Source organism: Mauremys reevesii, linkage group 22 (assembly GCF_016161935.1).
Source record: "Mauremys reevesii isolate NIE-2019 linkage group 22, ASM1616193v1, whole genome shotgun sequence".
Lineage (NCBI taxonomy): Eukaryota > Metazoa > Chordata > Testudines > Geoemydidae > Mauremys > Mauremys reevesii.
This window is the reverse complement of record NC_052644.1, coordinates 19069452-19091933: the sequence shown is the minus strand read 5'-3', so window position 1 is coordinate 19091933 and position 22482 is coordinate 19069452. Positions and strand designations below refer to the sequence as shown.

The following is a 22482-nucleotide window of genomic DNA, read 5'->3' as shown; positions in this document are numbered from 1 at the left end:
TACCCCTCCCGCCCCCCGTTACTGGGGCCAGAAACCACAAACCCTCCCAGGCCCCGTCCTGTCTCTGTGCCACATCACTCAGCTATAAACAGCATCTGCAGTGACACTACCCGAGAAGGAGGTTGTCCAGGCCCCTCCACCCTCATGCTCCAGGGCAGACACTGGGCCCAGCAGGGTCAGGAAGGAATCTCTGCCCTGCTCCATGGGAGAGGGCCGCTCCGTGGGTGGCACTGTGTGTGTGTGTTAGGGGGGAGGTGCCCTCCTCTGTGCTGAGCTGCTGTCCAGGGAGGTCTGGGGGAAAAGGTCAGGGCAGCCTGGGCATCTCTTCACACCTCCTGAGATTCCCCCTTTACCTAGCTGGTCCCTGGACTGGGCAGCTCCCATGTGGGGCTGGGAGGTGATGGGGGGTAGGGGGGCAGAACCAGGCAGTGCAGGAGGGGATGTGGTTTGCTGGGCGTTGCTGGCTTTGCTCTGACCGTGGTAGATTTGGGCTGGAGATTTCAGAGAAACCAGCTGATAAGAAGAAAGGGGCCAAGCGCATCATGGGCTTCCTGGGGCTGCAGCCCCCGGCGCAGTTCCTCATTCCCCTCGCCCTGGGGCCTCAGGCTCGGTGGAGCTCAGCACTGGGGTGCTGGTGGCAGCACTGAGGGGACCCCACTGCCCCATCATGGCATCCGCTCTGACCGTCCTCCTCCTTGGTGAGTATCGGAGACAGCCAGGGCGTGTGTCCTTGGAGGGGGGGTGGAATCTGAGACCAGGGTGTAGGACCCAGTTGCTCTGGGATCTGGTCACTAACGAGCTGTCTCCTCTCCAGGCTGCTGGCTGGCCGGGCACAGCGGGGTGTGGGGAGGTGAGTATCAGTCTGTGGGGAGATGGGTAACATCAAGGACGGGGGAGGGGATGCATGGGGTGGGGAAAAGAGGAACTGAGCCCTGAACCTCCCCCAAAACTCAACCCAAGCTCCCCCTGGGAGCTCAGACCCGGCCCCGTTCTGTGCCCCCAACGCACCCATGGTGCAGCTAGGAGCCGAGTCTGGCTCCCGGACTCTGTCAAAGCAGCTGGTATTTGAACCATCCACCGGGTTCAAACTTCTGCCCCCACCAGGCTGTGAGGATCGGGGGCGGCATGGGGATTTATTTCAGCCCATACAAACGCTAACAGGGCCCGTCTCTGGGCTCTAGATCCCCCTTGGGGTAACCGAAACGTTCTTGGTCAATGCAGCCATGGGGAGAACCCCCCAGATCCGCCCCCACCCCCAGATTCACCCCCCAACAGCTCCTCCCCTGCACTCGCAGCCCCCCGTTCCCATGGCCTGGGGAAAAGTGAATCATATGCGACTCCCACAGTCTGTGGTCACAGACGCTATTTCCAACCCCGGGGTGGGGGGCAGAGCTGCAGGGGGCCCACTGGTCAGGCTTCCTGGCTGGCCTCAGGCGGGGGGTGGGGAGGCAGGTGATCTCTCATGCAGCCGGGTCCTGAGCGACGTCTGGGTGAACCCCCTGCCCCCGAGCCCCATGGGCAGGCAGTGCCAACCCTGGTAGGGGACAGACTCCTAGAGAGGCCGAATGACGGATGGAGTGAATTGGGGCCGGAGGAGGTGGGGATGGGGTGTCTCCCCTGTTTAACTCCTGTCTCTTCTTGACATCAGGGTGAGAATTTCCCAAACCCACGATCTGGGTGAGCCCCAGCAGGGTGCTGGCGCTCGGGGGAGGGTTTGTACCCGGACCCGGAGTTCTTTCTGCGTAAAGCCCTCGGCCCAGCAGAGGGGACGCCTGGCCGGGGAGTGGGGATGGAGACACTGGGGGGTTCCCAGCCAGGGGGGAGAAGCAGCCACTGGAGATTTGGGACAGAGGAAGGGGGGATCCCTGCCCCCAGGGGAGCTGCAGAGCAGGGGGTCCTTTCCCAGGCCACACATCACTTACAGGGTGATGGACGGAGCTGAACATTATAACCCCTCAGTGTATAGTAGAGACTTGCACAGTCCCCTACAAGTCAGTGGTGGTGCTGTGCACAGAACCCAGGAGTCCTGGCCTCCATCCCCCCTGCTCTCCCCACAAGACCCCACTCCCCTCCCGCAGCCAGGGACAGAACCCAGGAGTCCTGGCTCCCAGCCCTCCCAGCAGAGAAGCCAGGGAGTGAATGGACCCTGGAGACTGGCCTGGCCTGTCACCCGCCGGGGAGCAGAGCTCTGGGCCCCAGGGGCTGGGGTTGCTCCGTGTCTCATGCTGTGAGCCCAGGCCTGAGGGGAAACTCTGGCCCCTGTGGAAAGGGATCCAGGAGCCCGTCCCCAGGGCCGCCGGGTCTGACCCACCACTGAGACCGCGTGGTGAGGACGGGCCCCAGGAGTGAGTGACGGGGCCTGTGTCTCACGGCCTGTCTGCTTCCCACTGCAGAGCCCAGCTACCCCAAACCCAACATCTCCCTGCTGAGCCCCAGCTGGGGGGTCTCCCTGGGGGGAGCCGTGACCGTCCAGTGTTGCAGCCAGCACGAGGGCCTGCAGTTCGTGCTGAATAAAGAGGGACGCCGTGTCCAAATTGTGAATTCAGACTTTCTCGCTCTGTTTCTCATCAACAACGTGAGCCGGGAGGACGGCGGGAGCTACAACTGCTCCTATCACAACCAATCGGAGCCGTCTGCCATGTCAGACCCCAGCGACCCCATGGAGCTGGTGGTGAGAGGTGAGGGGCCCGGCTCAGCGTCCCCGTTCCCAGCCCCACCCCCAGCCAGACCCTCACGGGGGCTCAGTGCCAATGGGACGCTCAGAGCCAGGCTCTGCCCTGAGCCCTGACCCCGCAGAGGGGACGCCCGGCCGGGGAGCAGGGACGGAGTCACTGGGGGGTTCCCCAGCCAAGGGGGAGCAGGAGCCCCTGGAGACTCAGGGCAGGGAGGCGACTTTAACGCTGCCCCTTGTGCGTAGGAACCAGGAGTCGCTATTTAATCCCGTGATCCCCTCCCCTCTGTTCTCCAGGCCCCGCCCCAGGCAGTGCCCCGGCCGGGGCTGAATGAGGCAGGGGCTGCAGGAGAAGTGGTGACTTGGTGGACACGGTGCTGGGCTGGGTCCCAGGAGATCTGGCCCAGCTCCTGGCGCGGCCACAGACTCTGTGTGACGGGAGCACGTCACAGTTTTCAAAAGTGCCCTTCATTGTGGGGGGGGCTCAATCTTGGGGGATCTCAGGCCGAGCGCCCACAAACCGAGACACCCCCAGTTAGTGGAGACGTCTGCAAACGCTGCCTCAATAGCGCTGGATCCCTTGTGTTGGGGGAGCATGTAGGACCCCTGCCATGATCAGGGCCCTGTTGTGTCAGGCGCTGCATAAACACAGAGTGAAGAGACAGTCCCTGCCCCTGGGAGCTCACTGAGGAAAGTGAATCTGTCTGTGCCTCAGTTTCCTCCTGTGTAGAACGGGGATAATGACCTCTCCCTGCCTCCCGGGGGGCTGACTCCCTTCCTGTGTGGGGCTCAGGCCCTGCCAGAGACAAGCCCGTGAGTCGCTCTGTGCAGGGCAGTGGATGAGGCAGGGGCCACACACAGCATATGAGGATCCCAAGCACTAGGGAGCTGTAACTCGGTGTCTGTGGGGCTGGGAGCCCAGCTGGCAGGGCCGGGATTCTGGGTGGGGGGAACTCTGGGATCTGGGAGAGAATCTCTGCCTGGGGCCCTGGATCTGCCAGTGGCTGGGGCCAGCCAGGGCTGGATGGGTGCCCGGGTCTGGCTCTCAGTGTCTGTCTCCTGTGCGCAGATCCCGGCTTACCCAGACCCTCCATCTCCCTGAGCCCCACCGGGGTCACCGTCCCAGGGGCAGACGTCACCATCCGGTGTCAGGGGCAGCGCCGGGACGTGAGGTTCTTCCTGCACAAGGCTGGAGACCGGAACCCGCAGCAACACATGGGCCCTGCTGAGAACGTGGCCGAGTTCCACATCCCCAGCATGGGCCGGCAGCACGGAGGGAACTACAGCTGCAGCTACCGGCTCCGGTCAGAGCCCTTCGTCTCCTCGCTGCCCAGCAACACCGTCGACATCTTTGCAGCAGGTGAAGGGTCCGGCTCAGTGTCCCGGCTCCCAGCCCCACCCCCAGCCGGACCCACAGGGGGTCTCTGCACTGATGGGACTCTCAGAACCAGGGTCTGCCCTGCCCTGGGCCCGGCAGAGGGGACACAGTGTCGTGGATCTGGGATGGAGTCACTTGGGGGTTCCCCAGCCAGGGGGGAGCAGCAGCCACTGGAGGTTCAGGGCAGAGGCAGGGGGGATCCCTACCCGCAGGGGGAGCTGCAGAACAGCTTTTCCCAGGGGGATGTTCCCCCAAGTTGCTCCCGTTCTTGGGACCCATAGATGAGTTTGGGCCCGGGTGGGGGCGCAATTGCTGTGGAAACAGGTCGTGGTGCCCTGGGGTGGTTGGGGCTGGTTGGGGGAGGGGCAGCCCCAGACCCCCAGCTCCCTCGATGCCTCCTGCTCTGCAGGTCGCGGCCTGGAATTTGCTGGGGGATCCCAGGGGAAGGGCAGAATCTGAGGGGCTGGGCTGTGAAATTGGGGGGGGTGCCAGAGTCCTGGGACAACCCCCCACCCCACCCCTCTTGGGCCACATGACATCCCCCTGGCAATAGGAGTGAGCATTACCCAGAATTCCCTCTGTTCGTGCTTTCCCCCCCCCCCCCGGGGTCTCAGGGGAGCCCCTGACCCTCCCCCCAATAGAGGTTCTGCTGCCTCTGTCTTCCCCTGGTTCCCAGAGCCCTGGGCACCGCCCGAGTGTGGGGGACAGTGGGTAACGTGCCAGCCCCCTGCGCACTGCCTGGCTGTGTTTGTCAGCAGCTGAGATACCCGGGCAGAGGCACCTGTGGGAGAGGAGAGAGGGGTCCTATGGGGGACAGGGAGCTGGGGTGGTTCCCTGTTCTGGGGGGCTGGGACCCTGAGGCTCTGATTGGCCCCATCCCCTGGCCCAGTCCTGGGGTGCTGGATGTCTCGGGGGGCAGTTCGTCCACCTGGGAACCCCCTTCACCGGGGAAGCTGAGGCTCAGCCCCCAGGACAGCAGGAAGTGGCCTCCCCTGAGGGGGTCTGGTCCCAGGGAGGCCCCAGAGCCGCAGCGCCTGGGAGACCCCCAGAGGGGGGCTGGGCCAGAGCTGCCAGACAGGGGGTTGGGGGCTCCACTCCCGGGGCAGCACCAGCTGCTGATCTCCCCGTCCGAGCTGCTGAGTGACTCTCCCCTTCCCCCCTAGGGCGCCTGGATTTCACCTACACCAACATCGCCCGCCTGGTGCTGAGCGCCGTGGTCCTGCTCGTCCTGGGGCTGATCCTGGCTGAGGCCTGTTACAGCCGTCCGAGGGGGGGTGCCCTAGGTGAGGTGACCCCCCCCCTTCTGTGCCCCTTGCTCCCCCCAGGGGCTGGGCTCTGGGCGACATGGGCCCCTCTAACCCGCCATCTCTCTGCACCCCCAGGAGCCTGGATCCCGCCGTCCAGAGAAGAGAATCTCCTCAGGGGACAAGCTGCTTCCCCTCGGGGTGCTGAGACACCGGCACAACCCCCCCTGCTCCGAAACACCCCTGCCCCAGAGAATCCCCCCCAGCAGCTCCCAATCTGACAGTGGCACACCAGGATCGAACCCCCGCTGACTTGTGTGACGTTGTGTGATGAAGTGGGGGATTTTCTTGTTTTTTCCTTGGTTTTCCAATGGTTTGCATGCAGAGGGGGTGGGACTCAGTGCTACTCATTTAACAAGGGAAGGGGAGAGGGAGTTTTGTTGTTGCAGAGAACCAGCGAGGGAACTTGGGACCCCAGCCAATGGCCTGGAGGATGGAGACCCCAGTGACTGGGGACCTGGTGACCCGGAGGCCCAGCTCGGGGATCGCAGCCGGTTCTGGCCAGTGGCAGAACAATGGGCTGCGAAGACAGGACCCTGGTGACCTGACCAGCCGGTTCCAGCCAGAGGGGCCGGAGGACAGAAGAGAGGAGAGGAGGCCCAGGTGACCCATTTTCTGACCCTGTTTCCCTGGACAGAAGACAATGGACAGAGATGGGGCTTGGGGCCGGGGATATCAGAGGCCTAGCTGGGGCTCTGGGCTGGAGATGGGGAGCAGGCAGAGCCCACCTGGATGCAGGGGAGACTGGGATGTGCTGTGCTGAGGGAGGCCAGGCCTGTGCTGTGACTCCTGAGCTGGGCCATCGGGTTGTCAGGTCCCCGGTTGCTGGGGTCTCCATCCTCCAGACCATTGGCTGGGGTCCCACCTTCCCTCTCCGGTCCTTGGTACCAACAAACTCCCTCTCCCTTCACCTCGTTAAACCAGTAACACCCAGGGAAACTGAGTCCCACCCCCTCTGCATGCAACCATTGGAAAAACAAGGAAAAAACCAGAAAATCCCCCACTTTGTCCAGTAATTCACTTTGTTCTGGCTGTTACTACTTGGAACCACTTAAATCCTACTTTCTGTACTTAATAAAATCACTTTTTACTTATCAATTAACCCAGAGTGTTAGGCCTGAATAGAGATGTAGCACAAAACCAGTTATGCCAACCTGACCGAACTCAGGCTAACCAGGGGTTTCTGGGTAATCCCTGAGTGGAAAAATACAGAGGAGCAGCATGTCTCTCACAGAGCTGGGAAAAAGTGAGATACAAGAGGGGCTGCATTCCTGGCATAATACCGGATGTGCTGGGTTAGGAACAGTTCGTTTGAGGAACTGATAAGGAGCCAGCCTCCCTGTATTCACTCCCTGTTTCTGTCTTAGGTCCGTTCTTAACTCCTGTCTTCCAGTTTCTGGGGCTTGGCAACCATGCTGATAAGAAAGTTGCTGGGGCATCGCGACTTGCTTACATTATAAAGAAAGATAGATGTGCTTTGTTACTAGGGTTTTTTGTTACTAAACAAAGGGGGGTGAGATATGGGTTGTGTGAAATGAATAATCTGTGACGCGACGGAACTGTCTATATAACCTGTACGTAGTTGTAAAGAGTAGGCTGGTTCTCTTTAGGAGACGAGCTGGCTCTTTATTGCTGCTGTGCACCCTTCAATAAAGAGCTTTCTGTTTGGACCTTGCTGGTGTTGGCTGTCTCTCTCGCGGTCAGACAACGAACCTTGCCGTTTGGGGTACCAGGGTCCCCAACAAGAGTATGTATTAATACCCAGGACGGGGGCAAACAGCTGTGCATATCTCTCTCTCAGTGTTTTAGAGGGCGAACAATTTATGAGTTTACCCTGCATAAGCTTTATACAGAGTAAAACGGATTTATTTGGGGTTTAGTCTCCATTGGGAGTTGGGCATCTCAGTGTTAAAGACAGGAACACTTCTGTAAGCTGCTTTCAGCTAAGTCTGAAGCTCCGGGCACGTGGTTCAGACCCTGGGTCTGTGTTGGAGCAGACGGGCGTGGCTGGCTCAGCAAGACAGGGTGCTGGAGTCCCAGGCTGGCAGGGAAAGCAGGGGCAGAAGTAGTCATGGCACATGAGCTGTCAGTTCCCAAGGGGGTTTCTGTGAAACAACCCGTCACAAACATCAAGGACTTGACCTGTGCCCCAACCAGCATTAAATCGTGTTACCGCAGGTGACAGCCTGAGAATGTTACCCCTGGTCCTTTAGTTCAAAAAGTCGCTTTTCTCACCTTTGCTCGTGCGAACTGAAGTGCAGCATCCGAGGGGGAGCCAAAGACCGTCCAGTGGCATTTTCAAGCGATAAAACAGCCAGCGACGTCCGTCTCTCATTGGCCATCGGCGATCGCAGATACGTTTTAATGACCCTGAGCTTCGAAAAGCTCCGCTGACCACACACGACGGTGACCAGCAGCGTGAGCAGAATCCTCAGAGCTGCTCACACATTAGGAGCAGTGTCCTGCAGCTCTGCCTCACGCGTGTGGTGGAGAACTTGGAGTGGGGAGCGCGTCCCGTGTGGCAAAGCGTGACAGACGTTGTCCGATTCGACAGAGAGGTCTTTGTCATTGACGTCCGAACAGTCCCCATGCGTCAGCGCCCGGTGAAGGTCCGTAAAATGGCTCAGCCATGATTTCCTGTCTGCCGGCCGCTTACTAAAGTTGTACAACCCTCCCCAGGTCTTTTCATGGTGCTTCATTGGTCCGAACCTTTCTTCGACAGACGCTTGAGCAGAGTCAACGAGAGAGAAAAAAACTCCCACTGGAATTTTTCTTCTGAAACATTTTACTTCCAACATTCGATTTTCCCTTTTGTCGCTAACAGGAAAACCAGCACCCTGAGCCTGGAGCCCCCCATGCCTGGCACCCCAGGCGGTCGCCTGCCCCTAAATCCGGCCCTGGTGCTGGGGCATTAGGTTTGCGCAGAGTTTCACTGGCAGTAGCAGAGACAGCAAGCGAGTGACAGCTCTGGGCAGACTTCCACTGTTGAGGCTTTATCAGCTGTTTGTTTAACAACTCAGGATGTAAATGTATCCCCCCCTCCCCCTGTCACAGGAGCCGGAAACCACAACCCCTCCAACCCCCCATCCTGTCTCTGTCCCACACCACTGGGCTAAGAACAGCATCTGCAGCCAGGGAACCTGAGAAGGAGGTTGGCCAGGCCCCTCCACCCTCATGCTCCAGGGCAGGCGCTGGGTCCAGCAAAGTCAGGAAGGAATCTCTGCCCCGATCCATGGGAGAGGGTCACGCTGTGGGGGACCCTGTGGTGGTGGGCGGGGGCTCCTCTGCTCTGAGCTGCAGCTCCAGGGAGGATCCAGTTGCTCTGGGATCTGGTCTCTAACGACCTGTCTCCTTTCCAGGCTGCTGGCTGGCCGGGCAGAGCAGGGTATCAGGCGGTGAGTATCTGTGGGGAATGGGGCAGCTGGGGGAATTTCCACATTAAGGACGAGGCACATGGGTGTGGGGAGGGGTGCAAATCCCCCAAGGGGATGATCCTGTCAGACCCCTGTTCCCCTTCACACCCAGATATGAGACTGAGACCTTGCCCCACTCATTACAGGGATGGGCACCACACAGGGTGAATTCACCTGCACTCAAAGCAGGAAATACAGAGTGAAGGCACCAGCCCCCCCGCAGCGCCCCCGCACTGTGCCCGGGGAGCTGGCAGGAGCCCGGGGAACGGGTCAGGCAGAGCAGGGCTGTAAGACGTGGACACGCAGAGGGACTGGAGCAAGGCCCCGTTGTGTCTCCCCCTCGGCTTGCTGCACACGCGTCACTGCTTTGCTCGTGGGTCAGGCTCAGCCCGGCCCGGCGTTCGGAACGTCCCCTGAGCAGCTTTGGGAATATCCCGTCCCCAAAGGGGCCCCCGGCACCGTGCAGAGCGGAGCTAAATCCCCAGCGGCTGAGAGCGGTTTGGGGCGAGCAGAGCCGGAGTCTGAGCCCCAGGGGTGGGCAGGAAAATGTTAGAACAACCGGGGGATTTTGCAAACGTGTATTTTTTTTGTGGGGGAGCCTGTCCTGGAAGCCGCTTGCTCAAAGGACCCAAATTTGGATCAGAAACCCCACAGGGTAGATCCCAATTCACCCCCTGAGTGCAGTGGGGGCAGGGCCGGGTTCTGATCTCAGCTTCCCCAGAGTCAATCCGGAGTCACTCCTGACTGCAGCGGGAGCAGGACTGAATTGACCCTGAAGAACTGAAGGAATCAGGGACTGGAAATCTCCTTCCCCTCTGCTGGTGGCAGAGGCCGGGTACTGCAGGGAATCAGGTTTAGTGTCTGGTCAGCGGCACTGCCAGGTTCCCTGTTCAACCCACTTTCCCGGCAACCCTGGGCCTGCGGTGCCGGCGCCAGAGACCAGCCCGTGAGTCGCTCTGTCCAGGGCAGTGGATGAGGCAGGGGCCACACACGGCATATGAGGATCCCAAGCACTAGGAAGCCACGGCTCAGTGTCTGTGGGGTGGGAGCCCAGCTCGCAGGGCCGGGATTCTGGGTGGGGGGAACTCTGGGATCTGGGAGAGAATCTCTGCCCGGGGGCCCTGGATCTGCCAGTGGATGGGGCTGGGTGGGTGCCTGAGTCTGGCTCTCAGTGTCTGTCTCCTGTGCGCCGATCCCAGCTTACCCAGATCCTCCATCTCTCTGAGCCCCAATGGGGTCACCGCCCCAGGGGCAGACGTCACCATCCGGTGTCAGGGGCAGCTCCGGGACGTGAGGTTCTTCCTGCACAAGGCTGGAGACCTGAACCTGCAGCGACACATGGACCCTGCTGGGGCCGGGGCCGAGTTCCGCATCCCCAGCGTGGGCCGGCAGCACGGAGGGAGCTACAGCTGCAGCTACCGGCCCCGGTCAGAGCCCTTCGTCTCCTCACAGCCCAGCGACACCGTGCAGCTGGTGGTAGCAGGTGAGGGGCCTGGCTTAGCCGTCCCAGCTCCCAGCCCCACACCCAGCCGGGTCGTCAGGGGGCTCTGCACCAATGGGATGCTCAGAGCCAGGCTCTGCCCTGGGCACAGCAGAGGGGACACCCGGCCGGGGAGCAGGGACGGAGTCGCTGGGGGATTCCCCAGTCAGGGGGGAGCAGCAGCTGCTGGAGATTTGGGGAGAGATCCCAGCCCCCAGACGGCTGTCCCCGCTTTGGGGAAGCACAAAGGCGTCAGGGCCCAGTGGCTGCTGAGCCGGCACCGGCCCCAGCCACACAAACACCCTGTCCCCCCGGGGATAACACAGAGTTACACTGGCAGTAGCTGAAACAGGAAGCGAGCGCCGGGTCTGGTCAGACTTCCCCTGTGGCTGATTTATCCACTGCTCCTTTAACAAGTCAGGATCTACATTTACCCCTCCCGCCCCCCATTACTGGGGCCGGAAACCACAAACCCTCCCAGGCCCCGCCCTGTCTCTGTGCCACATCACTCAGCTAAAAACAGCATCTTCAGTGACACTACCTGGGAAGGAGGTTGTCCAGGCCCCTCCACCCTCATGCTCCAGGGCGGGCACTGGGCCCCAGCTGGGTCAGGAAGGAATCTCTGCCCTGCTCCATGGGAGAGGGCCGCTCCGTGGGTGGCACTGTGTGTGTGTGTGTTGAGGAGGGAGGTGCCCTCCTCTGTGCTGAGCTGCTGCTCCAGGGAGGCCTGGTGGAAAAGGTCAGTGCAGCCTGGGCACCTCTTGACGCCTCCTGAGATTTCCCCTTTTCCTAGCTGGTCCCTGGACTGGGCAGCTCCCATGTGGGGCTGGGATGTGATGGGGGGAGGGGGGCAGAACCAGGCAGCTGCAGGAGGGGAAGTGGTTTGCTGGGCCTTGCAGGGAGCTGGCTTTGCTCTGACCGTGGTAGATTTGGGCTGGAGATTGCAGAGAAACCATCTGATGGGAAGAAAGGGGCCGAGCGCATCACAGGCTTCCTGGGGCTGCAGCCCCCGGCGCAGTTCCTCATTCCGCTCGCACTCGGGCCTCAGGCTCGGTGGAGCTCAGCACTGGGGTGTTGGTGGCAGCGCTGAGGGGCCCCCCACTACCCCGTCATGGCGTCTGCTCTCACCGTCCTCCTCCTCGGTGAGTATCGGAGACAGCCAGGGCGTGTGCCCATAGTGGGATCTGAGACCAATGTAGGATCCATTTGCTCTGAGATCTGGTCCCTAACAACCCATCTCCTTTCCAGGCTGCTGGCTGGCCGGGTGTAGCAGGGTGTCGGGACGTGAGTATCTGTGGGGAATGGGGCAGCTGGGGGAATTTCCGCATTAAGGACAAGGGATGTGGGTGGGGGTGAGGGGCACCAATGGGATGATCCTGTCAGACACATGCCCCAGAGGTGGGGTCTGAGACCTCGCCCCACTCATTACAGGGATGGGCACCTGTTAGAACAACTGGGGGATTTTGTAAACATGTTTTCTTAGGGGGCCTGTCCTGGGAGCTGCTTGCTCAAATAACCCAAATTTAGACCAGGAACCCCACAGGGTAGATCCCAATTCACCGCCTGACTGCGATGGGGGCAGGGACAGGTTTTGATCTCAACTCTTTGGGGGTCAGTCCAGAGTCACCCCTGACTGCAGCGGGGGCAGGGCTGAATTGACCCTGGAGAACAGAAGGAATCTGAGACTGGAAATCTCCTTTCCCCTCCTGTGTCTCTCCCCGGCTGTGAGCCACGGGGCCGGGCTGCACCCCAGGGACGGGCAGGGGGTGAAACGCTGGAGCGACAGATGGGCAGAGGGTTGAATCAGACGGACGCGGTTTGTGTCACCCCCACTTACTGCCTGTTTGTTTGTGACTCCAGAGGGGTCCTACCCCAAACCCTCCATCTCCGTCAGCCCCGGTGGGGTGATCCCCGTGGGGGGAAACGTCACCATCCGGTGTTGGCATCAGCTCCTGGGCATGAGGTTCCTCTTCTACAAGGATGGAGCTGGGAACTATACGGCTTACACAGACCCTGCCGGCTCTGAGGCTGAATTTCCCATCACCAGCGCCAGATGGGAACACAAGGGCAGCTACACCTGTCGTTATAGCAACAGAACAGACCCACCTGCCTACTCGGAGCCCAGTGACCCTGTGCAGATCATTGTAGCAGGTGAGGGGCCCAGCCCAGCACCTCGGCTCCCAGCCCCACCCCCAGCCAGGCCCCAGGGGGTCTCCGTGAGCCCTGGCACACAGCCAATGGGACGTCCAGCCCAGCCAGTGAAGGTTGCGGGGATGGGGGATATCTCGGCCCCATGGATCTCAGGGGAGACCCTGACCCTGTCTCTGCCCCGTCGCTGACACTCCTCGCTGGGGACGGGGCGCAGTGGCCGTGCTGGGGTCTGTCTCACGCCCCGTCTCCCACCCACTGCAGAGCTCAGCTCCCCCAGACCCTCCATCTCCCTCAGCCCCAGTGTGTGTCGGGGGGTCACCCTAGGGGGAGCTGCAACCATCCGGCGTTGGGGTCAGTGCCAGGGTCTGCACTTTGCTCTGTACAAGGCTGGGGCCAGGAACGCAGCAGCGCTGGGCGAGGACTCGGCTGGGGTCAAATTTCCCCTCCCCAAAGTGAGCCGGGCAGAGGGAGGCAGCTACACCTGCTATTGTCCCCCCAGCTCGGATCCCCACACCTGGTCGGAGCCCAGCCACCCCGTGGAGCTGGTGGGAGCAGGAGAGGGGCCTGGATCAGTGTCTCCGTTCCCAGCCCCACCCCCAGCTGGAACCTTGGCCCACCAGACGGGGACGCCCATCAGGGAGGGGGGACGGAGTTACTGGGGGGTTCCCCAGCCAGCGGGGAGAAGCAGCAGCTGGAGATTCAGGGCTCAGGGAGCAGGACCCCTTCCCAGGGGGAGCTGCAGAGTGTATGTGTGTGTGGGGGGGGGGGGTTCCAGGCAGCACATCAGTTAGGGGGTGTGAGGAAGTGGGAATGTTCTGGCTGTGCCAGGTGAATGCTGAGTGAGGAGTATTGGCCTGGGAAGGTTGCAGGGGAGCTGTGCTGGGACGGCTGCACTGGGGAAGGGAGGACACCTGAGCATGTAACCTGAGAACCCAGGATGGGGGGTTGGAGCCAGGTGACACCTGTGCCCCAGAAACTGGACAAAGGACAAAGGCTGGGGGAGGAGCCGGGGGGAGGCTGAGTGAGAGGCTGGAGGGAGTTTCATCAGTTTGGAGCTGGCTGGGAAATGGAGAGGGGCACCCGATGGGGCTTGGGCTTCCCAATGGGCCTCCCTGGGGCCCCAGATGGACCTAACTAAAGGGGGCCTTGTTGTCTGTGCCTGCAAGACCTGTGTTGGACTGTGCTCCTGTCGTCTAAATAAACCTTCTGCTTTACTGGCTGGCTGAGAGTCCTGGTGAATCGCAGGAGGCCGGGGGTGCAGGGCCCTGTGTCCCCCCACACTCCGTGACAACTGGTGGCAAAGGTGGGATGTACTGCACCCCATGGACGGGGCTTCCTGCAGTAAGTGACTGGGGAGCAGTAAAATGAAGGGGGATTGACGGGAACCAGGCGTGCTGAAGAGTCGGAGAGAGACGGTTTCAGGAGGCGATTAACCCCTGGGAGTGTGTGACCAGAGAGAAGGACTTTGCAGTAACAGGGTCCCCCGGGGGATTGCGGTCCCAGGGGTGGAGGAGTCTGCGGCTCGACCCTCGCAGAGAGGTGGTGACCTGAAGGACTGGCACACTGGGGGTCCCCCTGGAAACCATGGGGAGCGATGAGCACCCCAGCCTGTGAGCAGCCAGCAGGAAGATGTTTGCCAAGCGGCGTAAGTGTGACCTGGTGGAGCTGTGCAAGCAGAGGGGGCTGCGCAGAGGGAGGCTCACCAAAGACCAGCTCATTGCCCAGCTGGAGCGAGATTGCTAGAATGAACTGATCCTTGTCTCTGAGGGCAGCAGCCTGGGGGAAGGGCGGGGAGGAGCCCAGCAAATACGGAGGGCACCGTGACCCCCCTCCCCCGGCCAGCAGGGGATCATCCCGGCGAAGCTCACCCCCCAGCAGGGGATGGTCCCGGCGACGCTTGGCATCCGTGCAGCGCAAGCGGCTGGAATGGGAGAGAGCTAAAACTGAGAGAGCTGGAGGATCATGAGAGACAGAGAGAACATGAGGAGAGACAAAGACAGCGGGAACTGGAGGAGAAAGAGCGACAGCGTCATCATGAGCTGGAACGGGCGAGGCTGAGGGGCAGCGGGCCCCCGGCTGCGGTGAGTGAGGGGGGAGCCCAGGACTGCGCGGAGCTTAGTCTCCCCACACACGCTGTGACGGGGGTGCTGGGCAGAGCTGAAAGTTATAAACCTCAGTGTATAGTAGAGACTTGCACAGTCCCCTACAAGTCAGTGGTGGTGCTGTGCACAGAACCCAGGAGTCCTGGCCCCCATCCCCCCTGCTCTCCCCACTAGACCCCACTCCCCTCCCAGAGCCGGGCAGAGAACCCAGGAGTCCTGCTCCCAGCCCTCCCAGCAGAGAAGCCAGGGAGTGAATGGACCCTGGAGACTGGCCTGGCCTGTCACCCACCGGGGAGCAGAGCTCTGGGCCCCAGGGGCTGGGGTTGCTCCGTGTCTCATGCTGTGAGCCCAGGGCTCAGAGGAAACTCTGGCCCCTGTGGAAAGGGATCCAGGAGCCCGTCCCCAGGGCCGCCGGGTCTGACCCACCACTGAGGCCGCGTGGTGAGGACAGGCCCCAGGAGTGAGTGACGGGGCCTGTGACTCACGGCCTGTCTGCTTCCCTCTGCAGAGCCCAGCTACCCCAAACCCAGCATCTCCCTGAGCCCCAGTGGGGGGGGGTCTCCGTGGGGGGAGCCATGACTGTCCGGTGTCCGGGGCTGCGCCAGGGCGTGTGGTTCATGCTGAATAAAGTGCAACATTGTGACGAAGTGGAAATGTTCTTAACGTTTTCTCTGAATACTGTGTTGATGCCTCAGTGTCCCCTCTGCAGTTGTTAATATCTAGGTGGTGGGATAAAGGTGTGTGGTTGCTGCAGAGCAAAGAGCCAGTGCACCTAAATGCCTGGCACTCTGTCTCCTGGCAACTTATGGCCTGGGCCCCTTCTCTGCAAAGGTGCCAACTGAAGGTGTTGGAGACAAAGAGATCAGGTGACCTCCTGGCCCGGGAAAGGGGCTGAGCAGAGGAGTTGGGGCTGGAGTGGGGTGTCAGTCTGGGGCTGGCTGGGGACGAGGAGTGAAGTGCAGACGTGGGGGTCTGGCTCACTGCCCCCCATAGTGGACCCAGCTGAGGGGTCCGGTTCGCTGTACCTACAAGCTCTGTTTTAAACCGTGTTCCTGTCATCAAATAAACCTCTGTGTTACTGGCTGGCTGAGAGTCACGTCTGACTGCGAAGTGGGGGGGCAGGACCCTGTGGCTTCCCCAGGACCCTGCCTGGGTGGACTCGCTGTGGGAAGCGCACGGAGGGGCAGAGGATGCTGAATGCTCCAGGGAGAGACCCAGGAGGTGAAGCCGTGTGAGCTTCTTGCCCTGAACAAGTCTGCTCCAAGGGAGAGGAGGCTCCCCAGAGTCCTGCCTGGCTTGGTGGGGAGCAGTTCCAGAGCATCGTCCAGGGACTCCATGACAAACGTCATTTCCCATCTGTGGATTCGGTAGGGTTGGAGGTTGTGTTTCCCATCAGCAACGTGAGCCGGCGGGAGCTACAGCTACTCCTATCACAGCCGATCAGAGCCATTCGCAATGTCATACCCCAGCGACCCCGTGGAGCTGGTGGTGAGAGGTGAGGGGCCCGGATCAGCTTCCCCGTTCCCAGCCCCACCCCCAGCCAGACCCTCATGGGTCTCGGTGCCAATGGGATGCTCAGAGCCAGGCTGCTTCCCAGGGCCGGACTCCCCCACACTCCGTGACAACTGGTGGCAGGGGTGGGATCGACTGCACCCCGTGGACGGCGCTTCCTGCAGTAAGTGACTGGGGAGCAGTAAAACGAAGGGGCGATTAACCCCTGGGAGAGTGTGACCAGCGAGAAGGACTTTGCAGTAACAGGGTCCCCCGGGGGATCACAGCGAGCGATTCCAGGGGCGGAGGAGTCTGCAGCTCGACCCTGGCAGAGAGGTGGTGACCTCAAGGACTGGCACACTAGGGGTCCCCCTGGAACCCGTGGGGAGCGGCGAGCACCCCAGCCTGCGAGCAGCCAGCAGGAAGATGTTTGCCAAGCAGCGCAAGTGCGACCTGGTGGAGCTGTGCAAGCAGAGGGGGCTGCACTGTGGGAAGCTCACCAAGGCCCAGCTGATTGCCCGGCTGGAGGAGAGAGATTGCAGGAATGAACCGGTCCCTGTCTCTGAGGGAAGCAGCCAGGCAGATGCAGCGCAGGCACCAGTGTCTGTCCCCGCTGGGAGTGGTCAGCCGGCCGCTGAGGGCTCCCGAGACCTCCCACCCCTAGGCCTAGGGGGAGGAGGAGCCCAGCTACCGAGGGCACCGTGACCCCCCCCCCGGCCAGCAGGGGATCGGCCCAGCGAAGCTCCCCCCCCAGCCGGGGATTGTCCCGGCGACGCTCGGCCTCCGTGGAGCGCAGGCGGCTGGACTTGGAGAGAGAGATAAAACTGAGAGAGCTGGAGGAGCGTAAGGAACAGAGGGAATATGAGGAGAGACAGAGGGAACGTGAGGAGAGACAAAGCCAGCGTGAGCTGGAGGAGAAGCAGAAGCAACGCGAATACGAGGAGAGGGAGAAGGAGAAACAACGCGAATACGAGGAGAGGGAGAAGGAGCAGCAGCGCAGACATGAGCTGGTCCTGGCCCAGCTGAACAACAGTAAGGCCCCGGCTGCGGTGAGTGAGGGGGGGCCCAAGCCTACAAAGAGCTTTGATAAGAACTTCCTGGCCCGGCGTAAGGAGGGGGAGGACATAGACACCTTCCTGACGGCCTTTGAGAATGCCTGTGAGCTGCACCGGGTTGACCCTGCAGACAGGATCCAGTTCCTCACCCCCTTACTGGACTCTACCGCCGTGGAGGTGTACAGCTGCATGAAAGGGGCGGAGGCAGGGGACTACAACCTGTTCAAAGAGGCCCTGCTCCGCGAGTTTGGGCTGACCCCGGAGATGTACCGGGAGAGGTTCCGGAGTCAACATAAGATCCGGGAGGTCACATACCTACAACTGGTCAACCGGGCGCAGGGGTACACCTGCAAGTGGACAGCTGGGGCCCAAACTAGAGAGGACCTGCTTGACCTATTCGTACTGGAGCACCTGTATGAGCAGTGTCCATCCGACCTGAGGCGGTGGTTGATGGACCAGAAGCCGGAGAACCCGCAGCACGCAGGCCGGCTGGCCGACCAATATGTGGACAGTCGGGCAGGGGATGACAGGGAGGAGTCTTCGGTTTGGGAGCTGGGTGGTGGGTTTTCAGGGGATCCTAGGCTGGGATCCAAGCACCCTGAACCCCCCAGAAAGGCCAGATTGAGGGGTCCTGGCTCTGAACACAAGCTGGGCTGTATCCTGTGTTCCTGTTGTTCAATAAACCTTCTGTTTTACTGGCTGGCTGAGAGTCACTGTGAGTTCAGGAAGAGGGGTGCAGGGCCGGACTCCCCCACACTCCGTGACAACATGGTGCTGGGCTGCGACCCAGGAGATCTGGCCCAGCTCCTGGCGCGGCCACAGATTCTGTGTGATGGGAGCACGTCGCGGTTTTCATAAGTGTCCTTCCTTGGGGGGGGGGCTCAACCTTGGGGGATCTCAGGCCAAGCGCCCACAAACCAAGACACCCACAGTTAGTGGAGAGGTCTGCAAACACTGACCTCAATAGCGCTGGATCCTTTGTGTCGGGGGAGCATGTAGGGCCCCCGCTATGATCAGGGCCCTGTTGTGTCAGGCGCTGCATAAACACAGAGTGAGGAGACAGTCCCTGCCCCTGGGAGCTCACTGAGGAAAGTGAAGTATCAGAGGGGTAGCCGTGTTAGTCTGGATCTGTAAAAGGGGTTTTAGCTGGGGACTTTATGTGATGGCCAGTGGAGTCCTGTTGGTTTCTTTCTGGGGTTTGTCTTGTAGTAGGAGGCTTCTGGGTACACGTCTGGCTCTGCTGATCTGTTTGTCTACAGCCAAGCACTGAGGTACAACCGCATCTGCTCTAACCCCTCAGACAGAGACCAACACCTACAAAATCTCCACCAAGCATTCTCAAAACTACAGTACCCGCACGAGGAAATAAGGAAACAGATGATCCCACACTTTCACAGGCCTTGGGTGGCAGGCCAGTCCTCACCCACAGACAACCTGCCAATCTGAAGCATATTCTCACCAGTAACTGCACACCGCACCATAGTAACTCTAGCTCAGGAACCAATCCATGCAACAAACCTCGATGCCAACTCTGCCCACATATCTACACCAGCAACACCATCAAAGGACCTAACCAGATCAGCCACACCATCACTGGTTCATTCACCTGCATGGCCACCAATGTAATATATGCCATCATATGCCAGAAATGCCCCTCTGCTATGTACATCGGCCAAACTGGACAGTCTCTAAGGAAAAGGATAAATGGACACAAATCAGATATTAGGAATGGCAATATACAAAAACCTGTAGGAGAACACTTCAACCTCCCTGGCCACACAAAAGCAGATCTTAAGGTGGCCATCCTGCAGCAAAAAAACTTCAGGACCAGACTTCAAAGAGAAACTGCTGAGCTCCAGTTCATCTGCAAATTTGACACCATCAGCTGAGGATTAAACAAAGACTGTGAATGGCTTGCCAACTACAGAACCAGTTTCTCCTCCCTTGGTTTTCACACCTCAGCTGCTAGAACAGGGCCTCATCCTCCCTGATTGATCTAACCTCGTTATCTCTAGCTTGCTTCTTGCTTGCATATATAAACCTGCCCCTGGATATTTCCACTACTTGCATCCGACGAAGTGGGCATTCACCCACAAAAGCTCATGCTCCAAAACGTCTGTTAGTCTATAAGGTGCCACAAGACTCTTTGCTGCTTTTTGAGGAAAGTGACTCTGTCTGTGCCTCAGTTTCCCCCATGTAGAATGGGGATAATGACCCCTCCCTGCCTCCCAGGGGGTGACTCCCTTCCTGGGGGGGGGCTCAGGCCATGCTAGGGTGTCAACTTTCCAATTTGTGAAAACTGGACACTGAGTGCAGGAACCTCTCCCACCCCATGCTCCACCTCTTCCCCAAGGCCCCGCCCCCTGGTCCTCTTCCCCCCCCCCCCCCCCATCGTCATTCCCTGCTCTCTCCACCACCCTCCCCCGGCCAGGCTCCAGGGGTGAGGGTGGGGAGGCGGAGCCAGGCTCTGAGGGTGGGGTTGGTTGGGGCAGGGCAGGGGAGGGAAAGCCACACCGGGGTGAGGGTGAGTAGGGGAGGGGAGCTGTGCTCTGGGGGTGGGGGTGAGTGGGGCAGGTGAGGGTTGGGGGAGCCGTGCCCTGGGGTGGGGGTGAGTGTTGCAAGGGAAGGGACTCACGCCTGGGGTGGGGGTGGAACAGAGAATGGGGAGGGGAGCGGTGGGGGGTGAGTGGGGCCGGTTGGGGGAAGGTGGGAAAGGGAGAGCCATGCTGTGGGGTGGAGGTGAGGGGGGCAGGAAATGGGGCAGGATGGGGGAGCGGGGCGGGTGAGGATGACTGTGGCAGGTAGGGGGACCCACGCTCAGGAGATGGGGGGGAGGGGGAGCAGGTGGGTGTGAGCAGGGCAGGCTGGGGAGGGGAGCTGTGCTGCTGGGATGGGGATGGGGAGTGGGACAGGGAGTGGGGCAGGGCCCCTGCTGAGTGGCTCCACTGCTCCTCCAGGCTCCAGCAGCAGCTGCTCTTCCCGCCCCCTGGTGGCAGAGGCCGGGTACTGCAGGGAATCAGGTTTAGTGTCCGGTCAGCGGCACTGCCAGGTTCCCTGTTCAACCCACTTTCCGGATGAAAACTGGGCACCGGCAACCCTGGGCCTGCGGTGCCAGCGCCAGAGACCAGCCCGGGAGTCGCTCTGTGCAGGGCAGTGAGTGAGGCAGAGGCCACACACGGCATATGAGGATCCCAAGCACTAGGGAGCCGCGGCTCGTGTCTGTGGGGCTGGGAGCCCAGCTCGCAGGGCCGGGATTCTGGGTGGGGGGAACTCTGGGATCTGGGAGAGAATCTCTGCCCGGGGGCCCCTGGATCTGCCAGTGGCTGGGGGAGGCCGGGGAGGCCAGGGCTGGGTGGGTGCCTGGGTCTGGCTCTCAGTGTCTGTCTCCTGTGCGCAGATCCCAGATTTCCCAGACCCTCCATCTCCCTGAGCCCCACCGGGGTCATCGCCCCAGGGGCAGACATCACCATCTGGTGTCAGGGTCCGCACTGGTACATGGGATACATGAGGTACGTGAGGTTCTTCCTGCACAAGGCTGGAGACCTGAACCCGCAGCAACAGATGGGCCATGCCTGGGATGGGGCCGAGTTCCGCATCCCCAGCGTGGGCCGGCAGCACGGAGGAAACTACAGCTGCAGCTACCAGCCCTGGCCAGAGCCCTTCGTCTCCTCGCAGCCCAGCGATACCGTGGAGCTGGTGGTAGCAGGTGAGGGGCCCGGCTCCATGTCCCCGCTCCCAGCCCCACACCCAGCCGGGTCATCCGCGGGCTCTGCACCAATGGGACGCTCAGAGCCAGGCTCTGCCCTGATCCCTGGGCCCAGCAGAGGGGACACCCGGCCGGGGAGCGGGGACAGAGTCACTGGGGGGTTCCCCAGCCAGGAGGGAGCAGCAGCCACTGGAGATTTGGGGCAGAGGAAGGGGGGATCCCGGCCCCCAGACGGCTCTCCCTGCTCCGGGGATGCACGGAGGGGTCAGGGCCCAGTGGCTCCCTATGGCACAGGCCCCAGCCACACAAACACCCTGTCCCCCCGGGAATAACAGTGATGATTGAAGCTGAGATTTGGGGGGGGGGGCAATCGCCGAGTCAGTGTTTCAGCCCCTCCCCCCACCTCAACAGATGCTGGTTCCATTCCCGCAGGGGGAACCGACCCAACCCAGCCTGGAGCGGCACCGGCTCCCACCCGCCCGGGCAGCGCGGGGCCAGGTACATGGGCTGGGGGGGAATCACCATCGAACCAGCCCTGGAAGGCTCATGCTGCCCAAGGAGCCTCCCCCAGGGGTTGGGGCTGGTTGGGCGGGACGGGGGCAGTGACTCCTGGTGCATGAGCCCAGAAACCTGTCCCTCCCTCACCACCAGACCCCCCAGCTCCTCCGGCACCTCCTGCCCTGTAGGTTGCTGCCTGGAAGCTACTGGGGGGTCCCAGGAGATGGACAGGATCCGGGGGGCCTGGCTCTGGGGCTGGGACCAGCTGGGTGCCCGGGCGGGGCCTGGGGCTCGGGTTCCCTGGTGTCCGGTTTTTGACCCGCACACCCGGTTGCAAAGGGACCCTGGCGCACTGCAACCCCCTGCCCAGCCCGGTGAAAATGAGCGAGTGAGTGAGGGTGCGGGAGAGCGAGCGATGGAGGGAGGGGGGCGGAATGAGTGGAGGGGGAGCTCAGGGCAGAGGCAGTTCATCCACCTGGGCAACCGCCTTGTTGGGGAAGCTGAGGCCCCGGAGCCGGACCTGCCAGACGGGGGGTTGGGGGCTCCGCTCCCAGGGCAGCGCCAGCTGCTGATCTCCCCTTCCGAGCCGCCGAGTGACTCTCCCCTTCCCCCACAGCAGCCGCCCCGGGGCGCCCGGATTTCACCCACGCCAACATCGCCCGCCTGGGGCTGAGCGCCGCGGTCCTGCTCGTCCTGGGGCTGATCCTGGCCGAGGCCTGTTACAGCCGCCCGAGGGGGGCGCCCTAGCTGAGGTGACCCCTTTGTCGCTCGCCTCTGGATCCTTTTTCCAGTGTCTCCACCTCCTGTCTATGGAGCGGTGACCAGAACTGGACACAGCTCCCGGCCTGCCCAGCGCCGAGCAGAGCGGTTCTCACCGCCCGGGACGTGCGCGCTGCACCTCTGGTAGTGCAGCCGCATGTTGCATTTGCTTTTGTCTTGCACCGGCATCGCGTCGCTGACTCATGTCGAGGGTGCGATGATCCACCACAGCTCCCTGCTCCGTCCCAGCAGTGCTGCTGCCAACCCAGCTACCCCCATCCTGCGTTTGTGCATTTGGTTTTTCTTCCCTTAGTGCGGCACCTCCATTGACTTTCGACCAGCTTGGAAAAGAGACGACTAAGGGGGGATACAATGGAGGTGTTACCGAAATATCGGGTCTGCCTACCTGAGAGCCAATAACAGCCTGACAGGGATAAAGAAAAGATGCTTTATTCTGCAGAAGAGAGGAGAGCT

The 22482-nt window shown here is 61.4% G+C and overlaps 2 protein-coding genes and 1 long non-coding RNA gene across 3 annotated transcripts; all 3 read left to right on the top strand.

Annotated features, from left to right (window-relative positions):
• Positions 1-491: 491 nt before the first annotated feature.
• LOC120388329 (immunoglobulin superfamily member 1-like) lies at positions 492-5818 on the top strand. The gene is made up of 6 exons (XM_039510102.1): positions 492-698; positions 815-850; positions 2394-2678; positions 3741-4031; positions 5213-5332; positions 5432-5818. Exons 1-6 carry the CDS (start codon positions 668-670, stop codon positions 5572-5574), a joined length of 906 nt encoding a protein of 301 aa, XP_039366036.1. The 5' UTR covers positions 492-667; the 3' UTR covers positions 5575-5818.
• A 100-nt stretch (positions 5819-5918) lies between these two features.
• Positions 5919-7023, top strand: LOC120388402. Its single transcript, XR_005590562.1, has 2 exons — positions 5919-5956; positions 6721-7023. It is a non-coding gene; the product is annotated as an uncharacterized LOC120388402 (long non-coding RNA).
• Positions 7024-11281: 4258 nt separating this feature from the next.
• Positions 11282-13036, top strand: LOC120388378 (leukocyte immunoglobulin-like receptor subfamily B member 2). The gene is made up of 3 exons (XM_039510191.1): positions 11282-11388; positions 11495-11530; positions 12257-13036. The coding sequence occupies exons 1-3, from the start codon at positions 11358-11360 to the stop codon at positions 12583-12585; spliced, it is 396 nt and encodes a 131-aa protein (XP_039366125.1). The 5' UTR covers positions 11282-11357; the 3' UTR covers positions 12586-13036.
• Positions 13037-22482: the final 9446 nt, after the last annotated feature.

Coding starts and splice junctions, on each gene's coding strand:
- LOC120388329 (XM_039510102.1), top strand. CDS start 668: ATGGCATCCGCTCTGACCGTCCTCCTCCTTG. Junction 851..2,393: donor GCACAGCGGGGTGTGGGGAG/GTGAGTATCAGT, acceptor TTCCCACTGCAG/AGCCCAGCTACCCCAAACCC. Junction 2,679..3,740: donor CATGGAGCTGGTGGTGAGAG/GTGAGGGGCCCG, acceptor TCCTGTGCGCAG/ATCCCGGCTTACCCAGACCC.
- LOC120388378 (XM_039510191.1), top strand. CDS start 11,358: ATGGCGTCTGCTCTCACCGTCCTCCTCCTCG. Junction 11,389..11,494: donor TCTCACCGTCCTCCTCCTCG/GTGAGTATCGGA, acceptor TCTCCTTTCCAG/GCTGCTGGCTGGCCGGGTGT. Junction 11,531..12,256: donor GTGTAGCAGGGTGTCGGGAC/GTGAGTATCTGT, acceptor CGGCTTACACAG/ACCCTGCCGGCTCTGAGGCT.